Genomic DNA, 12,259 nt, shown 5'->3' with positions numbered 1-12,259 from the left:
AGACAATGTTAGGTGTCTGCCCGCTGTAAACAATAGTGCCAGCAGAGTGCCCCTCTATAGAGAATGTCAGGAGTCTGCCCGCTGTAAACAATAGTGCCAGCAGAGTGCCCCTCTATATACAATGTCAGGAGTCTGCCCGCTGTAAACAATAGTTCCAGCAGAGTGCCCCTCTATAGACAATGCCAGGAGTCTGCCCGCTGTAAACAATAGTGCCAGCAGAGTGCCCCTCTATAGACAATGCCAGGAGTCTGCCCGCTGTAAACAATAGTTCCAGCAGAGTGCCCCTCTATAGACAATGTCATGAGTCTGCCCGCTGTAAACAATAGTGCCGGCAGAGTGCCCCTCTATAGACAATGTCAGGAGTCTGCCCGCTGTAAACAATAGTGCCAGCAGAGTGCCCCTCTATAGACAATGTCAGGAGTGTGCCCGCTGTAAACAATAGTGCCAGCAGAGTGCCCCTCTATATACAATGTCAGGAGTCTGCCCCCTGTAAACAATAGTGCCAGCAGAGTGCCCCTCTATAGAGAATGTCAGGAGTCTGCCCGCTGTAAACAATAGTGCCAGCAGAGTGCCCCTCTATAGACAATGTCAGGAGACTGCCCGCTGTAAACAATAGTGCCAGCAGAGTGCCCCTCTATAGACAATGTCAGGAGACTGCCCGCTGTAAACAATAGTGCCAGCAGAGTGCCCCTCTATAGACAATGTCAGGAGTCTGCCCGCTGTAAACAATAGTGCCAGGAGAGTGCCCCTCTATAGAGAATGTCAGGAGTCTGCCCGCTGTAAACAATAGTTCCAGCAGAGTGCCCCTCTATAGACAATGTCAGGAGTCTGCCCGCTGTAAACAATAGTGCCAGCAGAGTGCCCCTCTATAGACAATGTCAGGAGTGTGCCCGCTGTAAACAATAGTGCCAGCAGAGTGCCCCTCTATATACAATGTCAGGAGTCTGCCCGCTGTAAAAAATAGTGCCAGCAGAGTGCCCCTCTATAGACAATGTCAGGAGACTGCCCGCTGTAAACAATAGTGCCAGCAGAATGCCCCTCTATAGAGAATGTCAGGAGTCTGCCCGCTGTAAACAATAGTGCCAGCAGAGTGCCCCTCTATATACAATGTCAGGAGTCTGCCCGCTGTAAACAATAGTGCCAGCAGAGTGCCCCTCTATAGAGAATGTCATGAGTCTGCCCGCTGTAAACAATAGTGCCAGCAGAGTGCCCCTCTATAGAGAATGTCAGGAGTCTGCCCGCTGTAAACAATAGTGCCAGCAGAGTGCCCCTCTATATACAATGTCAGGAGTCTGCCCGCTGTAAACAATAGTGCCAGCAGAGTGCCCCTCTATAGACAATGTCAGGAGACTGCCCGCTGTAAACAATAGTGCCAGCAGAATGCCCCTCTATAGAGAATGTCAGGAGTCTGCCCGCTGTAAACAATAGTGCCAGCAGAGTGCCCCTCTATATACAATGTCAGGAGTCTGCCCGCTGTAAACAATAGTGCCAGCAGAGTGCCCCTCTATAGAGAATGTCATGAGTCTGCCCGCTGTAAACAATAGTGCCAGCAGAGTGCCCCTCTATAGACAATGCCAGGAGTCTGCCCGCTGTAAACAATAGTGCCTGGAGAGTGCCCCTCTATAGACAATGTCAGGTGTCTGCCCGCTGTAACCAATAGTGCCAGCAGAGTGCCCCTCTATATACAATGTCGGGAGTCTGCCCGCTGTAAACAATAGTGCCAGCAGAATGCCCCTCTATAGAGAATGTCAGGAGTCTGCCCGCTGTAAACAATAGTGCCAGCAGAGTGCCCCTCTATATACCATGTCAGGTGTCTGCCCGCTGTAAACAATAATGCCAGCAGAGTGCCCCTCTATATACAATGTCAGGAGTGTGCCCGCTGTAAACAATAGTTCCAGCAGAGTGCCCCTCTATAGAGAATGTCAGGAGTCTGCCCGCTGTAAACAATAGTTCCAGCAGAGTGCCCCTCTATATACAATGTCAGGAGTCTGCCCGCTGTAAACAATAGTGCCAGCAGAGTGCCCCTCTATATACAATGTCAGGTGTCTGCCCGCTGTAAACAATAGTGCCAGCAGAGTGCCCCTCTACAGACAATGTCAGGTGTCTGCCCGCTGTAAACAATAGTGCCAGCAGAGTGCCCCTCTATAGAGAATGTCAGGAGTCTGCCCGCTGTAAACAATAGTGCCAGCAGAGTGCCCCTCTATATACAATGTCAGGAGTCTGCCCGCTGTAAACAATAGTTCCAGCAGAGTGCCCCTCTATAGACAATGCCAGGAGTCTGCCCGCTGTAAACAATAGTGCCAGCAGAGTGCCCCTCTATAGAGAATGTCAGGAGTGTGCCCGCTGTAAACAATAGTGCCAGCAGAGTGCCCCTCTATAGACAATGCCAGGAGTCTGCCCGCTGTAAACAATAGTTCCAGCAGAGTGCCCCTCTATAGACAATGTCATGAGTCTGCCCGCTGTAAACAATAGTGCCGGCAGAGTGCCCCTCTATAGACAATGTCAGGAGTCTGCCCGCTGTAAACAATAGTGCCAGCAGAGTGCCCCTCTATAGACAATGCCAGGAGTCTGCCCGCTGTAAACAATAGTGCCAGCAGAGTGCCCCTCATTACCAGAAGAAGACGTGAATGATAAACTTCTTGCTTCTCACAGTTCTCTGCATACAGAATTGCACAATTCCCTTTGAAGTCAATGGAATATAAATAAATGGGCAAGTAGCGCCCCCTAGTGGCGCGTGGCAGCAGCACTGTGGGAGATTTCCTTGCCCTGCTATATTCAGGCTCCCAAAAGGATTTTTTTCTGTTTACAATAGAAAAAACCAATCCCCTAAAAACCTGCTGCGGGGGCCTCCACTTACCAGCTGCGGGGGCATCCACTTACCAGCTGCGGGAGCATCCACTTACCTGCTGCGGGGGCATCCACTTACCAGCTGCGGGGGCATCCACTTACCTGCTGCGGGGGGCATCCACTTACCTGCTGCGGGGGCCTCCACTTACCAGCTGCGGGGGCCTCCACTTACCTGCTGCGGTCGGTGGTGCCAGGTCTGTGTCAGCTGGGTGCGGCAGTCCCTTGTATGCCCGGGATCACTGGATGGACTAACAGAGGAGGTGTGGACTGTATATTTACTTGTGGGGGCCATGGAGGGGGTGGGCTGCTGCTTCTGTCTTTATATCTCTGACAGCAGCAAACCAGCGGGAAATCTTCCGCCCTGCGTTCTGGCAGGACAGGCAGGGCGGTATGTGCAGCTGCCACTGACCCCAAATACACCCCAATTCAGACAATATGGACAGTTTCTCAGCGCAGTTATTATCTTACATGTTCTATCTACATTTCTAATATGACATTCACCACTTTTGCGGATTTACGTGGCGGCGGCGATGTAAGGCCTAGTTCACATGGAGTTTTTTGTAGGCAGAAAATTTTTTGCCTCGAACTTGATTTTGAAATCCCTGCGTTATTTGAATGCTTTTTTTGTTTTTTTTTGCGTTTTCCGCCCGCGGCCGTTGAAGCGCATGCAAGAACCATGGGCAAAAACACCACAAAAAACGCTCAGAAACGAGCGCCGCAGGTGTGATCGACCTACTAGTTAGTTCAATGGGAGGTCAGAGGCGGAAACCATGGCAAGAAAGGACATGCCACTTCTTTTTCCCGCGAGCAGCCACAAGCTGCCCGGCAAACACCGTCTCTGCCTTCCATTGAAATCAAACGGGGGCAATTTTTGGCACTAATTTCGACGTGGTTTTCGCGTAAAAAAAACACGTGTAAACTGACCGTAAGGTGCGTCTGGAGGGGACGGTCATGGACGGCCATGTCTGTGTTTGAATGGTTGAAATGATAAATGTGTCGCTGAATGTTTTGTTTTGCCAACGCTCGTTCGTCGGCTGATTTAGGCGCCATGCACACGAACGTGCTTTTGCAGCCGCGATTCCCTCGAAAATCCACGGGAGAATTGCGGCCCTGTTCATTGCCATGGGCCCATGCACCCGACCAGGAACCTGGACTGCAGAAAGGACCCAGGCTCATAGAAAATAATGGCCGCGGCCATGTGCACGGCCCACGATTTGCGGGCGGCTCGCGGGTGACACTCTGCGGCCGGCCGACCCGAAAATCATGGCTCTGCACATGGCCACGTTCGTGTGCATGAGGCCTTAATCTTTTACGATGCCCTAAATATCATGACATCCGTCCTGCCGACATTATGGAGACGGAGCGAACGTATCAACCCCCCTTCATACAGTTTACACGGTTGTTATGGGCAACAAGGACAGTTTTGATAAATGACACCCGTTGTATATTGCAACCGCTAAGCTCGTTGCCCCTGGAAATTAAACGAAATGGGGCAAATTGATCAAAACTGTTCCTGTTGCCCATAGCAACCAATCACAGCTCAGCTTTCATTTCTAAACCTGCTCTGGAAAAATGAAAGCTGCACTGTGATTGGTTGATATGGCCAACGAGGACAGTTTAACTGTAGTGATAAATCTGCTCCATTGTCTGTCATTACAGGAAGTTCCTCTTTCGGAATGGCACGCGGTTCTGTGCTCGGTCCTCTTCTTACAGCTAGGCCGGGTGCGTCCGGTGTTAAGTAGAGCGGACTGTAATGGGCAATCGCTATCCATAAATGTATGTATTGCATTGGCCCCAACACCAAATAATTTAGTGACTGAATAATTCCACCGTACCGTGGCTTCCATATCACGTGACCATACAGCGGTCAGAAACGAGTATTAAAGTGCCGACCATACAAGTCACTACAGCACAGATCAGACGGAGAATAACTCACAGGTGACGTCTTCTCTGATTGCAGCCTCTTAGGGTATGTTCAAACGATGAGAGGCATTTACGTGTGAAAAGACAGACTGTTAACAGCTGCCTCGTTTCACACGTAAATGCTCCTCCTCGTAATTTACGAGGCGTCTGAGACGCTCGTAAATCTTGAGCTGTGCTTCATTGAGTTCAATGAAGAACAGCTCAAATTACGTGGTAAAGAAGTGCCCTGCACTTCTTTGCCGAGGCAGTCATTTTACGCGTCGTCGTTTGACAGCTGTCAAACGACGACGCGTAAATTACAGGTCGTCTGCACAGTACGTCGGCAAACCCATTCAAATGAATGGGCAGATGTTTGCCGACGTATTGTAGCCCTATTTTCAGACGTAAAACGAGGCATAATACGCCTCGTTTACGTCTGAAAATAGGTCGTGTGAACCCAGCCTTACTTTCCCCGTCTTCTCCATCCGACCCCGACCGCCATGATGACTTCTGATCACTGTAAAGTTTGCTGTCGAGACATCTTTGGCCCCTCGCTTCTGCAGCCATCCCCGGCCTCTATAGCAACACAAACACCCCCATCCTCTAACACCCCCATCCTCTAACACCCCCGTCCTCTAACACCCCCATCCTCTAACACCCCCGTCCTCTAACACCCCCATCCTCTAACACCCCCGTCCTCTAACACCCCCATCCTCTAACACCCCCGTCCTCTAACACCCCCGTCCTCTAACACCCCCGTCCTCTAACACCCCCGTCCTCTAACACCCCCATCCTCTAACACCCCCATCCTCTAACACCCCCGCCCTCTAACACCCCCGTCCTCTAACACCCCCATCCTCATGCTAACACCAATACCATGTCTGCTGCCCGATGCCCCCAAATACCATACTATGAAAATAATAGTGACTGAGGATGCCATGAAAGTGGGGGCACTGCTAGAAATGCCCGGCTCTGTAGCAAACTGCAAAACTTCTCAATTAATTCAGACCCCAGAACAGATCCCCTAAATTCATCAGACCTCAGAGCAGAACTCCTAAATTAATACAGACCCCAGATCAGATCCCCGAAATGAATTAGACCCCTATTCAGACCCCAGAGCAGAACACCTACACTAAAGACCCTTTTACATGGGCCAAATATCGGGTAAACAAGAACAGAGCGCTCGATCCCGATTATTTCCGTGTTAACAGGGCAGCGATCAGCCGATGAACGAGCAAATGCAGCAGAAAATATTATCGTTGGCATCACATGTGCCTGTGTAAACACGGAGACGCGCTGCTGGCATGATGGTAATGTATGGGGACGAGCGATGGTACATACATAGCGCCTTGTGAAACGAGCGCCGATCAACGGCGGTATACGCGGTATAAAAAGACCCTACACTCACCTGGAAGTTTTTACGATCGCTGAGTTATTGCGGTTGAGTTCCCCCGAGCCCCATCTTGGTTTTGAGGCTCGGACTGACCCACTAGGGAGCCATAAATCCCCCGGGGGGTCATTCTGCGCTTGTTTTGTAGCAGATCCCCCCAGCCCGGGCCTGGACCTCTAGTGTTTAGGACATGAATTGGTCCTGAGAACAGGTGCAATTTTTTATGACACGTAAACCTACAAAAGAACACGGACCCCCCATCGCTGTGTGTTTTTTGGGTGCCACAGACGGTGCCGTCTAATGTTTCGCTATGTGATGTATATTTATCTGTGTCATTTAACCCGTGTTTCCTCCTCAGGGTAAGTTTGGGAAGTAAGCAATAATAAAGGGAGGAAACCTCCAGCTCACCAGTTTGATGCGTCTCCAGACTCTCCGCTCGGATCCCCGCTACGGCTGGCGGTGTATAATGGAAGAAACAGAAGAAATGATCCAGCGCTGAGTCGTGCTTGAAGTTTAAAAAGGAAGCGATGTTCCCACCTTTATTGGGGTGATGTAGATTAAAATTGTAGGGAGACGCAGTCCCAAGACGAATGTGAGTAGTAGGCGGTTTCTGCCCTGGCTTACGCGTTTCGAGCACGTCCTGTGCTCTTAGTCATGGCAAGGAAATGTGAGGACACTAGCTACTTTGCCTGCTAAATAATGAGTACGCAGAAAAACAGGTGAGTTATTAACCCTCAATGCTGATTGCCGCCGCAGGTGAAATATACCCGCATGTATGGGTATAATCAAAGAGGTGTGTACCATGCGTAAAGAAAAAAACTTTTTTTATAAACCTGTGCGTTTAGTACCAAAAATGTAATAGTAATAACTGTATTTGAGCGAAACTGCTCAAATTTGTAGATGTTATGTAGGATATCTTGGATTTTGTAATCTATGAGGCAGGCAAAGTGATATTGTCCTCACAATACTTACAGACTATATCACGGATGTTATGCATTCGACATACAAAATTAAAAACAGCATATATTTTATGCAATTCTTAGGCTATGTTCACACGGGGTATTTTGCCGAGTTTTTTGACGCGGAAACCGCGTCGCAAAACTCGGCAGAAACGGCCCGAGAACGCCTCCCATTGATTTCAATGGGAGGCGTCGGCGTCTTTTTCCCGCGAGCAGTAAAACTGCCTCGCGGGAAAAAGAAGCGACATGCCCTATCTTCGGGCGCTTCCGCCTCGGACCTCCCATTGACTTCAATGGGAGGCAGGAGAAAGCGTATATCTCGCTGTTTTATGCCCGCGGCGCTCAATGGCCGCGGGCGAAAAACGGCGCGATAATTGCCGCGAAAATCGGTGTGCAGGGAGAGGAAAATCTGCCTCTAAGTTCCAAACGGAATTTTGAGGCAGATATTCCTCCCCCAAAATACTCCGTGTGAACATAGCCTAAGGCGTCTGTTTCCGCCTCTCTTCCTAGCTTCCCCCGAGTCCCGGATTGCGCTATTCTAGTCCATTTCTCGTGTAGGGTTTTATTTTCTCCCCCTTTTCAGCTCATTCACTCCTGGCTCTAATGTGGGGGCTTTTTCCGGATGTCCAGCAGGGATTGTCATCCAGAGAATCCCCCTCTACCAGGGATGTGGTTGTATGGGTAAAGAACGGTCGCACAGAGGCACACTCCATTATGACCGATGTGCCGCTCAGACTGTTTTTAACGGCATCCGCGTGGCACCCGATTCACTTTAGCGGGTGAATAGGGTCTGTGAAGACTGACCCGATTCTCCGATCTATCTAAAGATAGGACATGTCCTATCTTTTCACGGATAACTGACGGGACCCGGCCGGCGCACACTGTCGTGTGCATGAGGCTTTATTGCCCTCAGTAAGGCCATGATCACACACACGCAGTTTTGATGCAGTTTTTGGATCCGTTTTTTGAGCTGTATACAGAAGTGGACACAAATAAAAGGAGATGCATCAGTCTTACCTTAAGGGTATGTTCACACGAGGGCGTCCGTCACGGCTGAAATTACGGGGATGTTTCAGCCTGAAAACATCCCCGTAATTTCAGCCGTAACGGCATGTGCAGGCGCTTGAACGCCGCGTCCATTACGGACGTAATTAGCGCTGCTATTCATTGGAGTCAATGAATAACGGCTCCAATTACGGCCAAAGAAGTGACAGGTCACTTCTTCTACGCGGGCGTCTATTTACGCGCCGTCTTTTGACAGCGGCGCGTATATTACGCCTCGTGTGAACAGACAAACGTCTGCCCATTGCTTTCAATGGGCAGATGTTTGTCAGCGCTATTGAGGCGCTATTTTCAGACGTAATTCGGGGCTAAAACGCCCGAATTACGTCCGTAAATAGGCCGTGTGAACATACCCTTATACCTCGGCTTCCTTTTGGATGCACTTCTGGCTTTGGTTAAAGAAAACTGAGCCAAAAACTGCTCCAAAAACTGCAACAAAACTGCATGTGTGATCCCGGCCTTACTGAGAGCAATGAGACTTTCTCTTGGATGGAGGCACGGACAAAGTCCTTTACCCATACAGTATATCTCCCAACCGTCCCGGATTCAGCGGGACAGTCCCGGATTTAGCGGGACAGTCCCGGATTCCGGGTGCTGTCTCGTTGTCCCGAGCGGCTGGGGGTATGTCCCGCTGTCACCTGTATCTGTGTCCTCATGACGCAGATATAGTTGAACCCAATGCTGAGACAAGGAACCGTCAGCTCCCTGCTTCAGCATTAGTTCAGAACGGAGGAGCAGAGGGAGCTCCTCCGTTTGCCCAGGACACCCCGGTCACAGCGCTACTTTAAGCGCTGGGCCGGGGAAGCCCTTGACGTCACTACGGAGTGTGACATCAGTGACTACTGATTGAGCAGAATCCCCGTTGCCGATGATTTGGTCGGGGATTCTGCTCCCATTATGCTGCATGGGGGAATTTGTGTGAGCATTATACTGTATGGGGACATATAGTGGGAGGCACTATGGGAGCATGATACAGTGTGGGAGGCACTATGGGAGCATTATACAGTGTGGGAGGCACTATGGGAGCATGATACAGTGTGGGAGGCACTATGGGAGCATGATACAGTGTGGGAGGCACTATGGGAGCATGATACAGTGTGGGAGGCACTATGGGAGCATGATACAGTGTGGGAGGCACTATGGGAGCATGATACAGTGTGGGAGGCACTATGGGAGCATTATACAGTGTGGGAGGCACTATGGGAGCGTGATACTGTGTGGGAGGCACTATGGGAGCATTATACAGTGTGGGAGGCACTATGGGAGCATTATACTGTGTGGGAGGCACTATGGGAGCATTATACAGTGTGGGAGGCACTATGGGGTATTATACTGTGTGGGAGGCACTATGGGAGCATGATACAGTGTGGGAGGCACTATGGAGTATTATACTGTGTGGGAGGCACTATGGGAGCATTATACAGTGTGGGAGGCACTATGGGAGCATGATACAGTGTGGGAGGCACTATGGGGTATTATACTGTGTGGGAGGCACTATGGGAGCAGGATACAGTGTGGGAGGCACTATGGGAGCATTATACAGTGTGGGAGGCACTATGGGAGCATTATACAGTGTGGGAGGCACTATGGGAGCATGATACAGTGTGGGAGGCACTATGGGGTATTATACTGTGTGGGAGGCACTATGGGAGCAGGATACAATGTGGGAGGCACTATGGGAGCATGATACTGTGTGGGAGGCACTATGGGAGCATTATACAGTGTGGGAGGCACTATGGGAGCGTGATACTGTGTGGGAGGCACTATGGGAGCATGATACAGTGTGGGAGGCACTATGGGGTATTATACTGTGTGGGAGGCACTATGGAAGCATGATACAGTGTGGGAGGCACTATGGGAGCATGATACAGTGTGGGAGGCACTATGGAAGCATGATACAGTGTGGGAGGCACTATGGGAGCATGATACAGTGTGGGAGGCACTATGGGAGCATTATACTGTGTGGGAGGCACTATGGGAGCGTGATACTGTGTGGGAGGCACTATGGGAGCATGATACAGTGTGGGAGGCACTATGGGAGCATTATACTGTGTGGGAGGCACTATGGGAGTGTGATACTGTGCGGGAGGCACTATGGGAGCATGATACAGTGTGGGAGGCACTATGGGAGCATTATACAGTGTGGGAGGCACTATGGGAGCATTATACAGTGTGGGAGGCACTATGGGAGCATGATACAGTGTGGGAGGCACTATGGGAGCATTATACAGTGTGGGAGGCACTATGGGAGCATTATACAGTGTGGGAGGCACTATGGGAACATTATACAGTGTGGGAGGCACTATGGGAGCATTATACAGTGTGGGAGGCACTATGGGAGCATTATACAGTGTGGGAGGCACTATGGGAGCATGATACAGTGTGGGAGGCACTATGGGAGCATTATACAGTGTGGGAGGCACTATGGGAGCATGATACAGTGTGGGAGGCACTATGGGAGCATGATACAGTGTGGGAGGCACTATGGGAGCATTATACAGTGTGGGAGGCACTATGGGAGCATTATACTGTGTGGGAGGCACTATGGGAGCATTATACAGTGTGGGAGGCACTATGGGAGCATGATACAGTGTGGGAGGCACTATGGGAGCATGATACAGTGTGGGAGGCACTATGGGAGCATGATACTGTGTGGGAGGCACTATGGGAGCGTGATACTGTGTGGGAGGCACTATGGGAGCATGATACAGTGTGGGAGGCACTATGGGAGCATGATACAGTGTGGGAGGCACTATGGGAGCATGATACAGTGTGGGAGGCACTATGGGAGCATGATACAGTGTGGGAGGCACTATGGGAGCATGATACAGTGTGGGAGGCACTATGGGAGCGTGATACAGTGTGGGAGGCACTATGGGAGCATGATACAGTGTGGGAGGCACTATGGGAGCATGATACAGTGTGGGAGGCACTATGGGAGCATGATACAGTGTGGGAGGCACTATGGGAGCATGATACAGTGTGGGAGGCACTATGGGAGCATGATACAGTGTGGGAGGCACTATGGGAGCATGATACAGTGTGGGAGGCACTATGGGAGCATGATACAGTGTGGGAGGCACTATGGGAGCATGATACAGTGTGGGAGGCACTATGGGAGCGTGATACTGTGTGGGAGGCACTATGGGAGCATTATACAGTGTGGGAGGCACTATGGGAGCATGATACAGTGTGGGAGGCACTATGGAGTATTATACTGTGTGGGAGGCACTATGGGAGCGTGATACTGTGTGGGAGGCACTATGGGAGCATGATACAGTGTGGGAGGCACTATGGGAGCATGATACAGTGTGGGAGGCACTATGGGAGCGTGATACAGTGTGGGAGGCACTATGGGAGCATTATACAGTGTGGGAGGCACTATGGGAGCATTATACAGTGTGGGAGGCACTATGGGGTATTATACAGTGTGGGAGGCACTATGGGAGCATTATACAGTGTGGGAGGCACTATGGGAGCATTATACAGTGTGGGAGGCACTATGGGAGCATGATACTGTGTGGGAGGCACTATGGGAGCATGATACTGTGTGGGAGGCACTATGGGAGCATTATACAGTGTGGGAGGCACTATGGGAGCATGATACAGTGTGGGAGGCACTATGGGAGCATTATACAGTATGGGAGGCACTATGGGAGCATGATACAGTGTGGGAGGCACTATGGGAGCATTATACAGTGTGGGAGGCACTATGGGAGCATTATACAGTGTGGGAGGCACTATGGGAGCATGATACAGTGTGGGAGGCACTATGGGAGCATTATACAGTGTGGGAGGCACTATGGGAGCATTATACAGTGTGGGAGGCACTATGGGAGCATTATACTGTGTGGGAGGCACTATGGGAGCATTATACAGTGTGGGAGGCACTATGGGAGCATGATACAGTGTGGGAGGCACTATGGGAGCGTGATACGGTGCTACACGCGCTGCATCGGTTGTCCCTCTTTGCGATACTTGGAAGTTGCGCGGTTCGCATGCAGTCGCATCATTTCCATTATTTCAGTCATTGGGCCCCGTTCACACATTCAGCATTTGACACCATTTTCTGAGTGGATTTCGTGACGGAATCTGCATT

The 12,259-nt window shown here is 50.6% G+C and overlaps 1 protein-coding gene across 3 annotated transcripts in view; it reads right to left on the bottom strand.

The window, feature by feature from the left end:
- LOC142656025 (sulfotransferase 1C4-like) overlaps positions 1 to 3,127 on the bottom strand; it is a 35,239-nt gene extending 32,112 nt beyond the window's left edge. For 2 of the 3 annotated variants that reach the window (XM_075830844.1, XM_075830846.1), the window contains exon 1: positions 2,613 to 2,677. In XM_075830844.1, coding sequence (XP_075686959.1) covers positions 2,613 to 2,662 — 50 coding nt within the window. In that variant the 5' untranslated portion in view covers positions 2,663 to 2,677. Of the gene's footprint in view, positions 1 to 2,612; positions 2,678 to 3,019 lie in introns of those variants that run through there. The other variant, XM_075830845.1, reaches the window with a different exon arrangement.
- Between the last annotated feature and the right edge of the window lie 9,132 nt (positions 3,128 to 12,259).

The sequence above is a fragment of the Rhinoderma darwinii genome, chromosome 6 (assembly GCF_050947455.1).
Source record: "Rhinoderma darwinii isolate aRhiDar2 chromosome 6, aRhiDar2.hap1, whole genome shotgun sequence".
Classification (NCBI taxonomy): Eukaryota; Metazoa; Chordata; class Amphibia; order Anura; family Rhinodermatidae; genus Rhinoderma; species Rhinoderma darwinii.
The sequence above is the reverse complement of the archived record's forward strand: the minus strand, read 5'-3'. Positions and strand labels throughout refer to the sequence as shown.